The sequence below is a fragment of the Lepidochelys kempii genome, chromosome 5, assembly GCF_965140285.1.
Source record: "Lepidochelys kempii isolate rLepKem1 chromosome 5, rLepKem1.hap1, whole genome shotgun sequence".
NCBI lineage: Eukaryota > Metazoa > Chordata > Testudines > Cheloniidae > Lepidochelys > Lepidochelys kempii.
The window spans coordinates 123012921-123032825 of NC_136384.1; the positions used below are offsets into that span (position 1 = coordinate 123012921).

At 50.4% G+C, this 19905-nt stretch overlaps 1 protein-coding gene across 6 annotated transcripts; it reads right to left on the reverse strand.

The window, feature by feature from the left end:
- Nucleotides 1–3472: 3472 nt before the first annotated feature.
- PGAP4 (post-GPI attachment to proteins GalNAc transferase 4) lies at nucleotides 3473–18886 on the reverse strand. 6 transcript variants are annotated; one of them, XR_012159137.2, is made up of 3 exons: nucleotides 17750–18886; nucleotides 7116–8500; nucleotides 3473–6329 (listed from the first exon to the last, which is right to left on the reverse strand). XR_012159137.2 is itself a non-coding variant. In XM_073345707.2 (3 exons), the coding sequence occupies exon 3, from the start codon at nucleotides 8373–8375 to the stop codon at nucleotides 7188–7190; it is 1188 nt and encodes a 395-aa protein (XP_073201808.1). In that variant the 5' UTR covers nucleotides 8376–8500; nucleotides 11264–11606; nucleotides 17750–18886; the 3' UTR covers nucleotides 3473–7187. The 6 variants fall into 6 exon arrangements, 5 of the variants coding, with proteins under 5 accessions (XP_073201808.1, XP_073201806.1, XP_073201805.1 ...); XM_073345707.2 differs by adding an exon at nucleotides 11264–11606 and having other exon boundaries at nucleotides 3473–8500; XM_073345705.2 differs by having other exon boundaries at nucleotides 3473–8500; nucleotides 18392–18886.
- Between the last annotated feature and the right edge of the window lie 1019 nt (nucleotides 18887–19905).

A 19905-nucleotide genomic window follows, 5' to 3' on the forward strand; every position in this document is an offset into this window, starting at 1 on the left:
GTTCCCCTCATGATGGGGAAGTGATATGACAGGGGCCCTTGAAAGGAATTGGGCAGAAGGGCAACGACTCTGGGCAAAATTCCTAAAAGTCTTGCTGGGTATTTTTGAAAACACAGTGTAACATCCCATCGCCCAATGTGCATTTTTTGAAAGGATTTGTTTTTCTGAAGAATCTGATGTCACCTACCATGCAATTCCTTCTGGGCTGAAATCCAGCACTACAGGAATTACAGGCCCAGAAGCGTCTCTGAGCAGCCAGGAAGAATTTTAAAAATACTCTGAAAGTGACTAAATATGGAGACTCAATTCTGTTTCCAGTTAGGGTTGACAACTTTCTACCCGCACAAAACTGAACACTGTTGCCCCGTCTCCTGCCCCGCCCCTTCTTCAAAGCCCCACCCACACTCACTGCCTCTGTCATTCGCTCTCCCCACACTCACGCTCTTGCTCATTTTCACCAGGCTGGCTCAGGGGACTGGGGTGCGGGAGTGGGTGAGGGCTCTGGCTGGGGTGCAGCTCTGGGGTGGGGCCAGAAATGAGGGATTTGGGGTGCAGGAGAGAGCTCTGGGGGGTGCAGGAGGGTGCTCCGGGCAGGGACCGAGGGGTTCGGAGGGCAGGAGGGGGATCAGGGCTGAGGCAGCGGCATGGGTGGTCGCGGTTCCCAGCCAATGGGTGCTGCGGAACCAGCACTTGGGGCGGGGGCAACGTACAGAGCCCCCTGGCTGCCCCTATGCGTGGGAGCCAGAGGAGGGACATGCTGCTGCTTCCGGGAGCTGAGCAAAGCCACGGCAGGCAGGGAAGCTGCCTTATCCCTGCTGCACCAACTGGACTTCTAACGGCCCACTCAGCAGTCCCTTTTCGACCAGGCATTCCGGTCGAAAACCAGACACCTAGAAACCCTACTTCCAGTCCTAGAGAGAGTGGTCTTCCAGACAGGATTGGGAGTGAGCGAGCATTCCTACGTGATGTCGCACTGAGCCCCAGCCACATTGAAATCAAGAGCCATGACGCAAACAGCCATAATGGGAAAAGTGTAGAGGCTAGAGCAAAACTCTAGAAAGCTAGTGTGCTCGTTGATAGGTGAGAGCCAGCTAAGGATTTGGCCCAATGATGATAAAAAGTCGGTTACTTGCACCATAACTTTTGTTCTTTGAGATGTTTATTCCACTCAGGTGTGCACGGGTACTGCTAGGCAAAGTTCTCTGGCTTTGGTGTGCATGGCACATACATACCTCAGTGGAATACACGTCTGCAACCGTTTGAAGAACCACCCTTTAGGATTATTTTAAATTCTTTGGGTCAGGGACTCTGTGTGTGTGTGTTTTTCTACAGGGCCTAGCCCAACATGTCCCTGATACTCCTAAGACCGGCCATACTGGGTCAGACCAAAGGTCTATCTAGCCGTCCATACTGGATCAGACCAAAGCTCCATCTTCTGACAGTGGCCAATGCCAGGTGCTCCAGAGGGAATGAACAGAACAGGTAATCATCAAATGATCCATCCCCTGTCACCCATTCCCAGCTTCTAGCAAACAGACTTTAAGTCCAGAAGGGACCATCATAATTGCAGGCCGAAGAACTTCACCCACCCACTCCTGTACTAAACCTCTAACCTCTGGCTGAGTTACTGACATCCTCAAATCTTGATTTAAAGACTTCAAGTTACAGAGAATCCCCCATTTACTCTAGTTCAAATCAGGAAGTGACATATGCCCCCTGTTGGAGCAAAAAACTTCCAAGATCTCCCTCAATCTGAGCTTCCCAACCTCAAATACTGATTGAGGCCTTCACGTCCTACCCTAATATAAGTATTTAAATAAAGATTGATGATGATGCAAGGAAGGAAAACTGTGCCCTAACTTTGGGGGAAAGGAACGTGATGTCTGAAGTTGCCTCACACCATTTCACAATCTGCCACCACATCAGAAATGGGCAAAGTTAGATTAAAACCCAGTCTGCAGCGTAAAGCCTGTCCCTAGCTGTGTTGTATGCCTGGTTATGTCCATAAAGTGACTGAAACGGAACTGGAAATATACTGATTGGTGGAAGTGTGTGTGAGCGTGTATGTGTGTGCACGTGGAAAGACAGGACTGACAAAACACAGAAAGGGTGCTCTGTGCATGGTGGGGTTAAAGTGCGATCTGATGTAGATTAGTATTCATGCGTGACTGTTCACCTTTCATCTCTCCTGTCACGCTGGGGAGAGCTGCCATCTGGCTGTTTTCTATGCCTTAGAGTCTTGCTCAACCATCTCAAAGTCCAGCTGGTTTGTCACTATCTAATCAGGAAAGTGGTTTAAGTAGTCTGTTTCCCCACCCCATCCCACAGTCCTCATCTCAGAAACACTGGCCTTTAATCAGTGTTATGAGAATTCTGCCGCAGTCCTGGCTCCACAGCAATCAGGGCAGCCTCCTGGCAAAACTGTCCATCTCCCTGACATGTGGGGTTTGCCTCTTGTCAGCAGGTGCACCAGCCGGCACCGTGGATCCCAGATCTCCTGCTCTACAGAGGGAATTGGCTTGCTGCACCATCCCTGCACAGTACCCTCCTCTCTGCATTTGGCCAGTTCCACCAGCATGTGCAGAAGGGGAGAGGCCCTCACCCTGGCCTCTAAGCCACCTGCTTGTGGATTACTTACACCAAAGAGGCACTAGGAGGGACAGCAGTTGGCCCGTGCCCTTCATGGAAGGCGCAAGGGTGAAGGCTCTTGGAGTCTGCACTGGGCCCAAACACAAAATGGCCCCCAGTGTTGCCAATACCCACTAATACAGACACAGAGTTTCCCATTAGCAGACACTCCCCTCCCACATGTATGCACAGACTCCCCCACAATCCCAGCTCTCTTCAACAGCCACCTACACGCACACACACAAACCCTTCACAAACTTTGCCCTCGACACATACATCCCTGCACACAATCACAGGGCCCCTGTACTCCCACACACAATCATGCACTGCACTGTCCCCCGCCCCAGTCCTTTTATCCCTTTACTGACAATCACAAAACACACCCTCTGATATGCCCACTATCACACACTCCCCTTTCCTCATATATGCCCAACTATATCCTCCCTATACACAACCACAAATTCTTCCCCACAAGCACAACCTCTCACACACACGTCCCTGACACACTCACACAGCATCAACATACACACGTGCCCTGCACATGGAAGGACGTAGGGGAGAAGGAGTGCTTTTGGGCTGAGGGGCAAGACACTGGGCTGGGGCTCAGGGTTCTGTTCCCTTCTCCACCACAGACCATCTCAGACCTTGGCCAAGTCGCTTAGAGTACGTCTCCACTTGGAGCTGGAGATGTAAATTCCAGCTCAAGGAGACATACCTGCGCTAACTCTGGTCGAGCCAGCATGCTAAAAACAGCGTAGTTGCGGCAGCACAACCAGCAGGATGGGCTTGCCACCCCGAGTACATATCTAGCAGCTTGGCTGGGTACATCTTTGGGGCAGCATGCCACTCACACTGCTGCAACTACGCTCTCTTTTTAGCATGGGCGGTATGTTTTTTTAGGGGCGGTATGTCTTCTCAAGATGGGGATTACATCCCCAGCTCCGAGTGCAGACAGACCCTTAATCATCTTGTACCTCGGTTCCCTAGCTGTAAAATGGGATCAATATTTCTCTCTCTCAGGGGTGTTGGGAGGACAAAATCCATCAGTGAGGCACTCACATGTTATGGGGAGGAGGGCCAAATAAGTACTTAAGGTCTCTTTCCAAGCATTTAAAAAAAAATTCAAAATGATTAATAAAGAGAATCCGCGTGAAATATATATTGTGTGTGGGCCTGACGTGAATAGAAAGACTCCTGCTGTGGGCTTTGGAGAGGGCACCAAATGAGCAATGCATTGCTTCAGAGACACTATCCAAATGGAGAGGTGGTAAGGAAGACAAGTAACATGCTGACAAAATGATAAATCATTTCCCACGCCAGAGCATTTATTAACTGAACATCATCACTTGGTTCTTTCTCTCTCTCTTTTTTAAGCCAAACAATTTGTAACCCCTTGCTGTGGGCTTTTCTTTTGCACTAACATGACCAACCAACCACCAAAAAATGGGGTGTTGTTCTGGATCCATACAGTACAAAGATTAAAAAACAAAGAAGAAAAAAAAACATACCCCACATCTGAAACATTCAACAGTCGAGGCAGCATAAATAGATAGTCACCTTTCCCTCTACATGCCCAGGCACTTAGTGGAATAAATTCACAATGACCCCCAAATTCTACAACCTAACAAAGAACAACACTACCAAGAAGGTATTTGTGTGTGGCTCTCTGCGAGGGAGACACGGGGAAGCCATACCAGCTGCACTCAGTCTGGGAACAGGTTTCAGCATCTATCCTGAGGGATGCTGGTGACTGTTGTGTGGAACCTTTGGAATTTTCATCAGGTGAAAATAAAACATAGTGTTTTGTCAGCTCTTAGAGTCCATGCCCTTGTGAAAGCCACAGTGATCCTCTGAAAGAATCCCAGCTGATCTAGCAAGAGATGATGTTCAGCAGCTTGAGCAGGCATTGTTCTGTGCTCTAGTGACACCCTGTGCCTGACTGCCTCTCTCCTGTGTGCTGAGCAGTTTACAGGTCAGTTGCCCCTCACGGCCTGAAAATGAACTGTGCGAAACTTACTTCCTCCGGGGCTTGTGCAAATATTCTCTTTGGTTTTGGTCCACATGGGTTCACACCACAGACACGCATCTGCCCTTACTAATCCTAGTTTTACCATGAGTTCCAGGCTCTGACAAATGAAAGAAAGAAAATTGCAAATGGAACTCTTTCTGCCCCCAAACTGTTTCACTCGGTTCATTCTGAAGCCAGGAAAATTTGCGATTTGCACACAGTTTCACCTCAGTGCCTCTCAAAACTGGGAGTAGGTCTCCTCATATAGTGCCGGGTCCAAAGCACCCTAAAGTCAATAAAAAGACTCTCATTGACTGCAATGGGCTGTAGATCAGGACCATGGGGTACAAACCCTTTCAAAGGCACTTTTGAATTTGTAACAAATCCCCAGGATCTTATTTCTCATGTGGTTTTGGTTTTCAATGCACACAGAGCAGTTCTGCTAGAAAACAGCCAACTCTTGGAAACCATCCAAACTCCCCACCAGTTGGACCAGAAGATTAGTTATTTAACGTGTCTATTTAGGAGTGGCCCCTTCAATAGGGCACATTACTGAAGCATGCTCATCTGACCGTGCCCAGCTATTCATGGTAGGAGCAGTGAACTGTGACTTCTGCAGCTGTCATCTATATCTAACTGCAAGTTGAGGCAAGATAAGTGCACTGACACACCATGCTGCTGCAATTCTTCCTTTGCCTTTCCTATAAATAACATGATGTCAAAGCATGATCATCCTGGATCATCCATTGGGCTGCCCAAGGCAAACTGGAGCTTCTCGATGTCGCAGGTAGAATCCATGGACAATCAGGATAGGTGGCAACCCATCTAGGGCCAGTTTAAAGGGCTTGCACTCAAAGTTAATGAGTGAGCTCCTGGTGATACAGGATCAGGGCCTAAATGGGGAATCTGCTCTTCCTCACCTATGAGAGGTAGCTGTATGTGCAATCTCAAAGGTTGTTCTGATGTGAGGCTGTGCGGGAGTGTGAGAGTATGTGCGTGGGCCAGCGAATCCAAGCCACATACGGCGAGCTGGAGGTTGTTTGGGGAAGCTGAAACAAAGGGGAAGAACATGGACTTTGTGTTTCAGATCATAGAATCATAGAAGATTAGGGTTGGAAGAGACCTCAGGAGGTCATTTAGTCAACCCCCTGCTCAAAGCAGGGCCAACGCCAACTAAATCATCCCAGCCAGGGCTTTGTCAAGCCAGGCCTTAAAAACCTCTAAGGATGGAGATTCCACCACCTCCCTAGGCAACCCATTCCAGTGCTTCCCCACCCTCCTAGTGACATAGTTTTTCCTAATATCCAACCTAAACCTCCCCCACTGCAACTTGAGACCATTGCTCCTTGTTCTGTCATCTGCCAGCACTGAGAACAGCCGAGCTCCATCCTCTTCGGAACTCCCCTTCCGGTAGTTGAAGGCTGCTATCAAATGCCTCCTCACTCTTCTCTTATGCAGACTAAACAAGCCCAGTTCCCTCAGCCTCTCCTTGTAAGTCATGTGCCCCAGCCCCCTGATCATTTTCGTTGCCCTCCGCTGGACTCTCTCCAATTTGTCCACATCCTTTCTGTAGTGGGGGCCCCAAAACTGGACCTAATACTCCAGATGTGGCCTCACCAGTGCCGAATAGAGGGGAATAATCACTTCCCTCAATCTGCTGGCAATGCTCCTCTGCTCCAAGGTGAAAGGAGAGCTGTGGGGGAAGAGGTGTGTTATCCACAAAGGAGAAGACCCGGAGGTGCTGAAGCAGCATGAAACGTGTTCCCAGAACCATGTGCAGAATCTGGGGTAAGGGGCTCATTATATGCATCATGCCTCTTGTAAAGGTCTCTTCATGTTTTTATTTGAAGAGATGAATAGATCATTGGGGTAAGACGTGGAGAAGGTTGGGGGAAACTGGGGCTATTCTCCAACTCCATACTTCCTCCTAGGTCAGCTTGAGCCTGATGCACTTACGCTGGCTAGCATTTCCAGTGCCTTGAGACTGGGATATATGTGACCACAGGAGTGGCATTGACTAATGTGGAAGGAATTGAAACAAGGCCATTGTAGGTGAGGAAGGACGAGTGTGTGTGTGTTTGTGTGGTGGTGGTGGTGGGGGGGGGGGTTGGATGGGGCAGCTAAAAAGACAAAGGAGATCTCAAACAACAGCTGATACAGCCAAACTGTCTTGGGTCTGTGATACCAGAGACTGGTTTCTTGGACACTGCTGTAGGAGGCACTTTCATGTGCAAATGGCCTGTGTGTGTGTGTGTGTGTGTGTGTGTATTGGGGGGTCTCCCCCCCAAAAAAAGACTAAGGATAGTAGCAAACCCTTCCCTTCCCTGAAAACCTCCACCCTCTTTTCACTTCATTATAAAATAAATAATGCATCTACAGGTTTAAGTAAACTTTTTTTTTTTAAAGTTCCTTTCCCTCCACTAGGTGGCGCCGGTAGTTCTGAGCACAGTTGCAACTGGCATGCTATCTGAAGTCACACCTGATATGTCTGTCCACAGACAAGGCTCCCTTGGCTCCTCCCAGCCTTTCCATAAAGGCATTTCTCGGTGGGTCACAGTAGCTTAGGGCTGTCATTTGGCCTGAGGCTGGAAAACATCCCCACGTGCATGATCAGATTGGGCTCCACCACATAGGCCTTCTCACCCTTGGTGCGCAACAGCGAGTAGAGTGCAATGTCCTTGGCGAAGCCCCGACGGCAGTGCAGCTCCTGAAGGTAACCTAAGACACGGCGGGCGGAGGGGGCGGAGAACAGCATGGCAGGCGTGCAGCACTCAGTGGCTGGCACCACGTTGTAGAGCGCAGGAGCCAGCCGGCGCAGCTCCAGCAGGTAGTGGCGCCCCACCAGTTCTGCTAGTGCCATGCTGTACAAGGCAAAAAACAGGACAATGGGCCAGGTAAGGCTTGGGCGGCCAGACACCCAGGAGTACACAAAGCTCAGCAGAGGGCCCAGAAACATGCCCAGGCCGAGCCACTCCAGGATCCTCATGGGCTCCGGGTTGATATAGCGCTGAAGCCGCTCGGGATGGTACAGCTTCAGGTAGAGGGCATCTTTGAGGTGTGGCTTTGAGAGCCGTGCCAACAGCAGGTGCTGCAGGACAGGGAATATCTCCTCTTCGGGAACAGCATCGTCTTCCACCAGAAGGACGTACTCTGGACTGTAGGCCAACAGCGATTGCTCCAGACAGAAGGCATAGTCCCGCTTCTCCTTCTCAAACTGGTTCACTGAGGCATTGGGGTCCTCCCAGTTTTTGTAGCGGCTGACCATTGCAAAGAAGGTACCCAACAGCCTGGCGTCCTGGTGGCTGCCTGGCTCCTGCTCCACGTTACAGAGAAAGATCTGGTGGCTCCGGCAGCGAGGGCCACACTGCTGGAGGAGGCGGTGGAAGCGGGAAGCCACCTGCAGGACGTAGTGGAACTCGTTCCGCCTCTGCACGGTGATGATAGTGATGAGCAGCCACGGTCTGAGGGCCTTGTCGCCTGAGATCTCCGAGGAGTTAGGAGTCCGCAGGTCCTCGAAGTAACGGAGGGCGGCCTGGCCATCCTCCTGGTTCTGCTCCAGGAACTCCTGGCTCATGGGGTTCAGATGCCAGCGGCGTAAGTAAAAATAGGAGTGGAGGAGCCGGTGGCAAATCAAGGGAGCCAACACGCCAAACGTCACCACAGTTAAGGTAAGGAGCTGAGTAATGGGGCGAGAAAAACGGCACCACTTCCCATAGAGCCGCAGTCCTTGGAGGAGCATGGCTGCTGGATACAAGGTGTGGCCTCCCTGTGCTCATGCCCCAATTCATTCACTCCTCTGCTTCTGCTCTGAGTAGCAAGCCATCAGTGGTGCAACATGAGTGAGGCCCAACCAATGCAGCCAACCTACAGGGAAAGAAGGAAACATTTAAAAATATGCACAAATCCACCAGTATCAAAGGAAGAACTTCCAGACCGAACATTCTGGTGAAAGCAAAAATTTGTGACGTGCTCATGGGGAAATTAATGCCATGCCACGGAAGCAGCAGTGGGAAAAGGTCCTTGGGCATCATGCTCAGTGGGTCCCGTACTGGGACAGCATAAGAAATAATAGAAGGACTTATGAAGGAGTCCAGGGTTCCATCCTGAGTCGCTGAGTTCATTGGGGCTACTACATCATGCACAATGGTCAGAGAGTCCCATGAGATTGCTGGGGACTCTGATCTTGTTAGTACCATTATTATGATGATACTGATATTATCATAACTGAGATTGGGACCCTACTGTATTGGGTGACGTACATACACCTGTGTCTGTCTCAAAAAGCTTGCAATCTAAGTAGACAACTCAGACTCAGTGGAAGAATGCATTATTAACCCCCCTCTCCTTCTATTAAATAAAGCAATTCCGATCCCCTACTCCCAGGTTGCTCCCTCTTTCTGGACCACGTTAAAGAGGCAGATCAAGCCTCTCAAGCTGTGTCTACATTACAGACCTTATAGATGCACAGCTGTACCGCTGCAGCTGGCCAGTGTAAGGTCTCCCATGGAGCCGCTCTACACTGGCAGGAGAGAGCTCTCCCATTGGCATAATTAAACCACCCCAATGGGTGGTGGGAGCTATGTCAGCAGGAGAGCAACTCCCGCCAATATAGTGCTGTGCACACCAGCACTTCTGTTGGTGAAACGTATGTTGGTCAGGGGGTATTTTTTCACACCCGGACCGGCAAAAGTTTTACCAACAAAAGTGTGAGGATAGACAAAGACTCAGTATATTCAGGAGCAACTGGATGTATCTTCTGATTGAGCAGTTAACTCAGATTCAGAATTAAGAGTTAATTAAACATTTGAATTCAAAGCTGAACCAATCAACCCCCTCTAACTTCCTAAAAATTAGTCTTTGCCATGTCCATCTACTCTGCCCCACTCTTCTGGGCTGCCACTAGCCCACTCCTAACAGTCTTAATGCACTTGGTTTACACAGTTAGTGTAACCTTTGGGTGGGCTATAGTCCACTTCATTGCCCTTCTCCAGTGCCTAAAAATACCCAACTCCCATAGGAAAGTAGCTGGAGACCCAGAATCTCTAAGGATTTTCAGCAAGGATTGCACAGCGTCAACCTCCCCACATTCAAGGCCCTAAAGGAACTAAGAAATGAATTTAAATAACTTTATAAAATCTTATGATAAATAAATAATCTAATTTTACAGCATAACATGCCTATTTTACAATCTACATATATTGCCTTCATTTATACATAAACATAAATAAAGAAAAATTAAAATCTTCAGTCCCCACAGAAACACAGTGAGAAGAAACTGAAAGTTCCCCAAATCTTAGGTTTAGTTCACCTAAATCTCAGAGCCTTTGATCACCAAATCTATACAGTCTGCTGAGTCTAAAACAACATCATCCCTCCCCTAGCTTGTAGGAATCTTCAGTTGGACTCCGGACAGACTCTTCCTCTGCTGAAATCACTGCTAGCCAGTCAGCTGACGGATTAACCAACTGCTCAGTTACATATTTAGATTTAAAGAAAACCCTGTTACAAGAAAATACAACACTGAGAATAGTAAAATAGAAGTGACTCTTTCCCCATTACTACATTTAAAGAAAAGTTGGTGAATCACACTAGCTGAGACAATGTAACTGGACCAGTTTGGCTAAAATCAAAACATTCGAAGCGTACAGTACAATTAAAACGGAAGTTGTTATTTTTTTCCTCCCAATTTCCCCTTGCTATAATTAGCATTGCCCAGGCTTCCCTGTTAGAAGGTAACAGTATCACTAACCTGCAAAATGCTTGAGTTAGGGACAACAGCCTGCTTCCTGCTCCTGGGCTCAGCTTCTCCCAACTCACACAGGGCACATGTTGGCCCTTTGTACAGCAGGTGCCCTGACTGCCTGCCCCCATGGAGTCTGACCCCAGCAATAGGGAACCTATAGGAGCAGACTCAATGCTACCACCCATACCCAATTCCAGAAACTTCTGGCTGTGGAGTGCTTAATCTGCCTAGCAACAGTGACCCAGACACAGCTCACTCCTACATCCCACAGTGGGTCTCTTAAAGAGACATCTCCCTATTAGGCACATAGGTTACATTAACACAGGGGTTGGCAACCTGCGGCACACATGCTAATTTTTACTGGCACGCTGCTGCCAGCTGGGGTCCCAGCCGCTGGCCCCGCTCAGCCCGCTGCCAGCCTAGGTCCTGAGCGGGGCCGGCGGCCGGGACCCCGGCTGGCAGGAACCGGCGGGTGAGCCACTGCCGGTCTGGGGTTCTGTCTGCCACCTAGCTCAGCCTGCTGACAGTCTGGGGTTCCAGTCGCCGGCCCCTTGCCACCAGGGGTCCCGGCCGTCGGCCCTGCTCTGCCTGCTGCCGGCCTGGGATACCAGCCGCCGGCCCTGCTCACTTCGCTGCTGGTCTGGGGTTCCAGCCACCTGGACCCCTGCCAGCCGGGGTCCGAGCCTCCGGCCCTGCTCAGCCCTCCTGCCAGCTAGGGCGCTGAAGCCCTTATCAAAAATTACACTACAATTATCTTAAAAACTTTGCCTATTACAGTAATCATTAAAAAAAAAAAAAAGTATAATGTTAAGAAATACATAGGTTTGATGAAACAAAGTAGTTGTACTTATGTGCCTGTGCTTAATTTGTGTTTGATGACTTACCTTCTAAAAAAATCTTGCATGTCTCACAACCCCAGAAAGGGTATTAGAGCAGAGTTGTACTGCTGTTCTGCATATGGGCCCAGGGTCCTCAGGAATCAGGGCATGAGGACCTGAAGGCCTAAGGACGCTATAGACTTGAGGTCCACTTCTGAAGCTATCTTGGGCTAATTTGGTGAATGTACTGCCCCTGCTCCTCAGTTTGTCAGGCGCAGTGGTGAAGGGAGCACTTGCATGAAGGGCCGGATGCTGCAAAGCCTCGCTTGCACAAGTACATGGGTGTGGGCACATTGATATCAGCAGGGCTGCTTGTGTCTGTAAGGCCCTTCAGGATCAGGCCCCGCATCTGTGAGTGGGGAGCACAATCAATGGTGGCATTAACATTCTCAGAGTAGAAGAAGGAAATCACGCTCCCTCCGCCGAACAAACTGGAAGCCAGCGCTGGAGGAGCTGTGGGCCCGCAGCAAGCTGTTCTGGCTCTGTAGTTTTCAGAAACACATACTTGGGTGCTAGGAAATCCCTGTCTGAGAAGGTCCCTCCCACGAAAGATGATCATTATCTGAGGGTGGCATGTCTGAGGCAGTGAAGAGCAGGAAGTGGATGCCACCTATTCTTCACATACCCTTCAGGAGAGGCATCTTTGAACTACTTGGGAAAGAGAGGAATGCGGGACTGGCTGCCAGCAAAACAGACACTTGGATGGAACACAGTTTGGTGAATCAGAGGTACCCTGAGACCTGTGCGCTTGCATAGGGTCTCACTCTCTGGGATCCGTGCTGTACACACACAGCCAGTCATCCGGGTGCCATCCCCAGATCACTGTGCCTGCAGGTCACCGCAGAGGTGCTTGCAATTTCCTGTCTTTCTCCTGGCCTGGAAAGTTGTGTTGTGGCTCCATCTACTGACTTCCTGTTCACATAGGAGTAGTAGAAGGGTCACCAAGACATAAACAGGTGGAGGAGGAAGGGAATCACCACAGCTTGTGGGACTCGAGCGCAGCCAGATGGGAGCAAGAGGCTGTTTCCTAGGTATGTAGAGGTGTGGGGGGGAACTCAAGTCAAAGGGGCCAAGAGAACTAGACTGGCCCTATCATCTGTATAATGGCCTGCCAAAGGCTAGCAGGCCCTTTAAGGAAAGTCAGCCTTAGCCTTACCTGTTACTTAGCAGTTTACCTGCCCCACCCCCCAAGCAGATCCTGATCTGGTGGCTTAATTACCAGTAGTGACCCCAGCTGGGAAAGAGTCAGGGAGGACTTCGTAGAGGCAAAACTTTGTCAGAAAGGGGAAATCTAGGACAGAGGACCAGTGGAAGTGCCAGCTTTCTGGGAAGAGCCTGGTGAAGGCAGGGTAGAGAGAACCACGGAGCAAATTAAACTCCTGTGGGGGCCTTGGAAATAGAGTGTCTACGAAGCAGGGAGGTCGCTGGTAGAAGTTGCCAGAGTCCCCAGGAAGGGGAGGGAGTGGGGAAAAAAGCCTAGGAGGTAGTCCTGAGTCAAAGGAGCAAAGAAATAACTCTGCAGTGCCCAGCAAGGGTAAAAAAGCTTAGAACTTCAACAGCTTGAGAGGGACAGAAGGAGCTCTGTTTGGGTGTTGGTGTGGATTCTTTAGCTGGAAGGAGATAGAACTGCAAAGAGATGACCTGGCTGGAAGGCTAGGCCATGAAAGATGAAGAGAGAAATTCTTCCATTCCTCTCCTACCATAACAAAACCTGTTCTCCAAAGTCACTGCTTTACAGCTCCACCTGAAAGTGACCACACTTCCTGATGAGTTCTCTTTGTGAACCATATTGTTGCTCCTTTTTGACCCAAGTGGCTAGCCAAAGTTTGAGGCCCTGGGGATGTTCCAGGTAGGAGTAGAAATTGGTGACAGATTGGTATTTCTCTGATGCAGTTTTGTTTATTTACACAGAATATACAGAGTCCTGTGTCTCTGAACACAGTAGGAATCAAACAGTAAGAAACAGCTTATTTTGTGAACAGAACTAAGAATAATCTTCTCTGCCTGTGTTCCTGACCCAAAAACCTGTCCTCATGCTTCTTCCAGGGTCAGACACTGCTTTCATAGAACAGAATATCAGGGTTGGAAGGGACCTTAGGAGATCTTATAGTCCAAACCCCTGCTCAAAGCAGAACCAATCCCCAATTTTTGCCCCAGATCCCTAAATGGCCCCCTCAAGGACTGAACTCACAATCCTGGGTTTAGCAGGCCAATGCTCAAACCACTGAGCTATCCCTCCATTCTTCTGCTTGTCTCTCCTAGTTTATTTTCTGTTCTGCCTACACACATGCCTACATGCAAACCTCCTCAAAACAATATTCAGCAAAAGCTCCTGAGTGGGTTCACATACAGTAAAACCTCAGAGTTACACACACCTGGGGACTAGAGGTTGTTTGTAACTCTGAACAAAACATTATGGTGGTTCTTTCAAAGGTTTACAACTGAACATTGTCTTAATATAGCTTTGAAACTTTACTATGCGGAAGAAAACCATCTTCATTTAAATGAAACAAGCACAGATAGTTTCCTTACCTTGTCAAACTCTCCCCCGCCCTTTTTTTTTTTTAAGTTTACATTTATCACAGTACTGTACTGTATTTGGTTTTTGTTTTGTTGTTTGGGGGGGGGGGGGAGGGTGTCGCTGCTGCTGCTGCCCAAATGAGTTGTGTGGCTGACCAGTCAGTTCGTAACTCTGAGGTTCTACTGTACTCCTTTTGTCTTCGGTGAGTGCTTTCCCTTACTGTTATGTTAATTGAAGGCTATGTTCACACCTATCAAACTTCCTGAGGTTTTAACTCTACCTGTAACAATGTTTCACCCAGCTCACAATATGTAGACCCTCAGGATAGAAGGTGTTATGGCAATATCAGCTGTTATGATTACAGACGTGTGCAGCAATGTGTGGTTGTGTATAATGGCAGGGCCAGCTCTAGGATTTTTGCTGTCCCAAGCAAAAAAAATGTTGGCCGCCCACGCTTTTTTTCATGCCCCCCGGCTCCACCCCAACTCCGCTTCTTCCCAACCCCATCCCCAATTCCCGGGCCCCACTTCCTCCCCTGGGCATGCCGCATTCCCTCCCGCCCAGCAACGCCCCGCCCTTGCTCACCTCTGCTCCGCCTGCGCCCCTGAACACGCCGCCACTCTGCTTCTCCCCCCTTCCTCTCAGGCGAGGGAGAGGAGCGCGTTCAGGGGAGCAGGCAGAGCGGAGGTGAGCAAGGGTGTGGGGGGAGTGCAGGAAGTAGCGGGGAGGGGGGAAGAGGAACCGCTCCCCGCCCCAGCTCACCTCTGCTCCACCCCCGCCTCCGAGGCTTGCTGCGCAAAACGGTGACTGTAACAAACAGTTGTTTCGCACGCAGCAAGCCTGGAAGGGAGGGGGGAGAAGCGGAGTGGCAGCGGCGCGCTCAGGGGAGCAGGCGGAGGCGAGCTGGGGCGGCGGGGGCACATTTCGGGGGGCAGCATGGCCAGCACCGGAATGGCGCCCCTAGAAATGTGCCACCCCAAGCACCTGCTTGTTTTGCTGGGGCCTAGAGCTGGCCCTGTTAATGGGAAAGTCTGACTTGTGCCCTGCTCCTGCAATTACATCCATGTGAGCGAAATTTTGCATCTACACCAAGCCCCCGGGCATCACGGGAGGTTCAAGGTCCACCTACATGGGATTCAATTGCAGGCTCAGGGCCTAGCAGCTCTGACTACTAACCCACTTTGCCAGAGAAGATGAGTTCTGGCTGTGGGGTGATATTTTTAGTGTGGTGATTTAAGCGGAAGTCAGGTAGTTAAAACCCACTAAAATATAAAGAACTTTTAGAGGTTAACAGTTGCAATAAACAGGGTCTGCAAAGACCCTGCTGGCAGACCAGCTTAAACGCATAAGAAAAAATAAGAGAATTCCCTTTGTTCTCACTCCCACTTCATGTATCACTTCACACCATCAGCTAGGTGTATTACAGGGGTTTCAAGTTCTGCTGAAGCCTCAGGTCCCAAGCATTGCTAGAGACAAGATACTGGACTAGGATGGACTACTCGTCTGACCTAGTACAGCAACTCATACCCTAAATTCTGATAGGCTGGAGATTAGTTTCGAGAGGTCATTTTCAGGCTAGATTTTCTAAAGAGCTCAGCACCCAATTGCTCCCACTGACAGTAATGGGATCTGTTGCGTGCGGAGCACTCATGAAAAATCTGGTCATTTCATTTAGATGCCTAAGTGACAACAGAGCTGTTATAAAAAATTAGGCCTTCATTGCAAAACTCTACTTACACATATAAGAACAGCTAGAGACTGGTCACTTAAATGTGGCCTGTGAATGACCGCTATCAGCTAGACGCTGCTCTCGGTCCCTCATCATCCACTTCAACCAGTCGTGAAAATGGTTGTCATGCTGATATAGACAAACCTAAAGCATGACTGACCCCTGCTAGAGTTAGCGATTGGCCAGGCTGGCTTATGGCAGGTGTTGAACTTGTTCGGCTTCATCTACAACAGTGGGACAGTCATTTTCCACACCAGTCAGAAAGGGCCGTGTTTTGTCCAGCTGGCTTTGTTTCTTAGCCTAGACAAGTGCATGGAGATTGATGGAGATTGACGGAAAAGAATTAAACCTTGTTTACCTCTGTTTGAGCAGGCTTACTGAAAGAGTACTGAAAAAGGAAGGTGAAACCAGAGGCAAGCTGTTAAATAAGTGAGTAAATGGGTGTCATAGCCAGAGGTTACCCTTACAATTTGCCCTGAGTAAACTATGCCATCCCAGGAGCAGACCAACCACCAAACTATGACTCAGTTATAGTTCCTTCCCCGTTGCCGCCTTTACTTCAGGGGTGAAGTTAATCTGCTTTGCTCTTGGCCAAAAAGCTCCTCCATGCTGGCTTAGCTCTGCTGATTAGCAGATTGGAGGAAGTGGGGTTCTGACTTTCTGTCCTGGAGGGGTGGGGCTCCAGCTCTCAGTGTCATTTACTCTGCACTACAGGAATTTCAGACCTACAGGTGACTTCCTCTCCCTGGTGTTATCATCATCATCATCTGTATGATGTAGCAACTAGAGGCCCCATCTGAGATTGGAGCCCCCTTGACTAGGCACTGTACATAAATATAGGAAGAGACAAGCCCTGCCCTGAAGAGCGCCCTGCCTAAATAGACAAAACCTGACAGAAGAAAGGTAGGAGGGGAATCAGAAGGGTGTAGAAAAGTGACTTGTTGTCTAGGATCTCACAAGGTCAGGAGCTGTTCCTACCACCCCGCACCCCAGGTATTTAACACTCATTACTAGCAAAACCTCTGCATTAGCCACATGCATGGCAGTACAACTCCCCATTCCCCTGAGGGGCACAAAACACAGGGGAATGGGGTCATCATTGTGCCACTCAGGAAATGCTTTATCTTTATTGCCTCTCAGTTGTCTAAAAACAGCCTCAGGCACATACTTCCTTGTGATCAAAGGCCTTTGCAAATAAGTCTGAAAGTTTCCAGCCTGCACAATAAAAATGTGAACCAGAGGATCTAGATTCCAGCCAGAGTTCAGAGGCAAACATTAGTCACCTATTTTGAACGACACAGTTGGAAATCTTAAGCAGCATCAGATCATTTTCTTTGTATTCAACTCGGAAAGATTCAGAGCTCTGTGGGCAGCCTTTTCCCCTATGTGCCACCCCCACCACCCAGCAAGAAGCGACAGCAAACCTGATGCTACTGGCTCTAGGGCAGAGGACTGATCTATTTAGGCCCATCCCTACAGCTGGTAAGGGAGGGTGAATGGGAAAAATAGAGCAGCTGGAAAGTAGGTTGCCTGCGCACACATATTTTGCACACCCCTCCTTTGAGAGGCAGCAAAGCAGCAGGCTTTGACTAACGGTAAAGGGGAGCAGCTCCTTCCCCTGCCCTCCCAGCAAATGCTAGTTGAGGTGCTGAAGCACGGCGCATTGATGGCAGTTCAGAAGTTGTGCATGAAGCCATCTTCCCAGCGACTTTAGAGAGAGCCATCCCCAGCTGGGCCGGCTCTAGGATTTTTGGCCGCCCTCGCTTTTTTTTCGTGCCCCCCCCCCTCGGGTCCGCCCCCTTCCCAACCCCTTCCCCAAATCCCCGGCCCCTCCTCCTCCACCGGGCCTGCGGCATCCCGCATTGCTTCCTGCGGGTCCCCCCCAGGCTGGGCAGGCCAAAGAGCGGAGCAGCGGCGGGGCGCTGGGCGGGGCAGGCGGAGGCGAGCCGGGGCGGCGGGGGGCACGGGAAGCCGCCCCTAGCACCGGCTTGTTTTGCTGGGGCCTAGAGCCGGCCCCGGCCCGCAGTGGTTCCGGTTACAAGCACTTCCCCCCGCCACAGGCGCACAGGGCTCGCCAGGGTACTCACGCGGGTTTACCGCACGCCCAGCGCGGCTGCAAGCTTCCCGTGCAACAGTTTGTGACCATCTCACACCTCAGCCCTCGTTTCCCCCCGGGGCTTTCTTCTCCTGCAGGGAGGCCGGGAGACAGGCCGCGGGGCCGCTTGGGGAGAAGGGCGGTTACCTTGGTGATGGTGGCCCAAGAGGAGGGAGCGTCGGCTGAGCCGATTCTCGCCCTCGCCCCTTCCCAGTCTCTCCCAAGGCAAGGGAGCCGCAGCTGCTCCTTAGATGCCAACAGGCCGCAAGCCCCTTGCAGGGAGGTTGTCCTCGGAAATTCGGGCTACGTTCACTCAGCCTGACTTCAGGAATCGTTTTGGGAAGCCGTCATTTGCTTCCTTACACGAGCTCTTCATTACATTTTCCTCCGGGCGGCTTGTTCTTCCGTGCCCTGACCACGATCCGTTTCCCCTGCTCTCCACCTCTCCTGCCCCCCCCCCCCCCCCCCAACCTTCAGCAAGCACGAAGCATCCATCTTGTCCCTGCTGGGGCTTCCGCAGTGCCTGTTCCCCTGCCCCGGTGATCAGAGCGCCCTGCGGTTCGCTCCCAGAACGGCAGTCCCCCTGTTGACCCTCATGCAAAGCTCCCTGCAGCCATTCAGTTTCCGCCCCCCCGCTTATATCTCCCCCACAGGAACGGTACAGCTGGCGGGAGCGACATATCATGTACTTGGACGAGCTAGTGCCTTTCATCTGGGGATCTCAAAGGACCATTGATTTATTAAGCCTCCTGGCACCCCTGTATAACAAACAACAACAACCAAACTCACCACAGCAGCAAAAGCCATAATGGAAAAACGGCACCGAAGCTGGGCTGGAAAATACAGTAAGAAGGAATTGCGGGTTTTCCTAGCTGGAGTCTTGCCCCGCATGTAGAGAAGGAAAGAGCTAGGAATCCTGAAAACCTGAGCCGCTGGTTTTTATAAATCCTGGGCGTCTCCCCTTTCCTTTCTAATGTTCCCTCGCAGCACAATCTTCCACCCTCCAGGCTTCTTGCCTCTGCTATCCATTTTATCTTGTTGCTCGCTTCTCGCATGCCGTTTCCCTCCTCCTCCCTCTCAGGCCAGGAGGATGGGATTACAACAGGCACTTAAAACCAAACGTGACCACACAAGCCACAGAGAGAGAGAGAGAGAGAGAGAGACCAAAAACGAGAGAGAAAGAAGAGGTGTGAAAGAATGAGAGGAAAAATAACCAGCACAAATGTTAACAAAGCCAAGGACTGAGCTCCTGTTGCAGCCAGACTCCCGGATTTCTGCTGTGGTCCATTAACATTCCAGTAGGACGAATGAAATGTTAACCCCTTCACTGTTGGAGACAGTTGCAATTCCCTGTTCTGGCTCGTAATCCAGATTACCCCCAATTTGCCCTTTTCCTACTCAGGATTTCATGTACACTGATCATTCTCTGGCTATGTTTAAAAGCTCCTTCCTCCATCTGATCCTTTATGACATAACCCGGTTGCTCTTCTGTCATGCACCGTGATACCACTATATTCTCCAGAATAAAGGTCTTTCTTGATTTATGCAGTGTTGTTGTGGCTGTGTGGGTTTGAGGATATTAGAGAGACTGTGTGGGTGAGGTAAAATCTTTATTGGACTAACTTCTGTTGGTGAGAGACAAGATTTAGGCCTTGTCTACACTACAGAGTTTTATTGATGTAAGTTACGCCAATGTACAGTTGTAATTAAATCGCTGGGGGGTGGGAGTGGAGGGTATAGGAGAGAGAGAGAGAACCACTGTATATGTTGAGGGGAGAGTGAATGTAATGTAGACAAGGCCTTAGAGCAGCGGTTTTCAAACCGTGGGTCGTGACCCAGAACTGGGTCACAGAATGGAAGGGATGGGGTCACGGCGACTCTAGTCAGCACTGCCGACTAGATCCCTAAAAGTCCTGTTGGTGGTCCTGCCCAGCTAAGGCAGGATAGGGCCTGGCCGCTTCCGGGGCACAGCACGGTCCATGGCGCTAGGATAGGCAAGAAGCCTGCCTCTGAACCCCGGCTGCACCACAGACTGGGAGCTGACGGAGGTAAGCCTGCACCTCAACCCCCTACCACAGCCCTTAGCTCCCATGCAAACCCAGAGCCCCTTCCTGCACCCCAAATCCCTCATCTCCAGCCCCACCCCAGAGCCTGCACCCCCAGCACAGAGCCCTGACCCCCTCCCCAACCCCCTGTCCAGCCAGAGTCCCCTCCCACATCCTGAACCCTTCATTCCCAACCCTCACCCCAACCCTCAGCCCTAGCCCTGAGCCCCTCCCAGACCCCAACCTCCTCATCCCCAG

What these genes read in the sequence shown, in the direction of transcription:
- PGAP4 (XM_073345705.2), bottom strand. Translation starts at nt 8,375, where the DNA reads ATGCTCCTCCAAGGACTGCGGCTCTATGGGAAGTGGTGCCGTTTTTCT.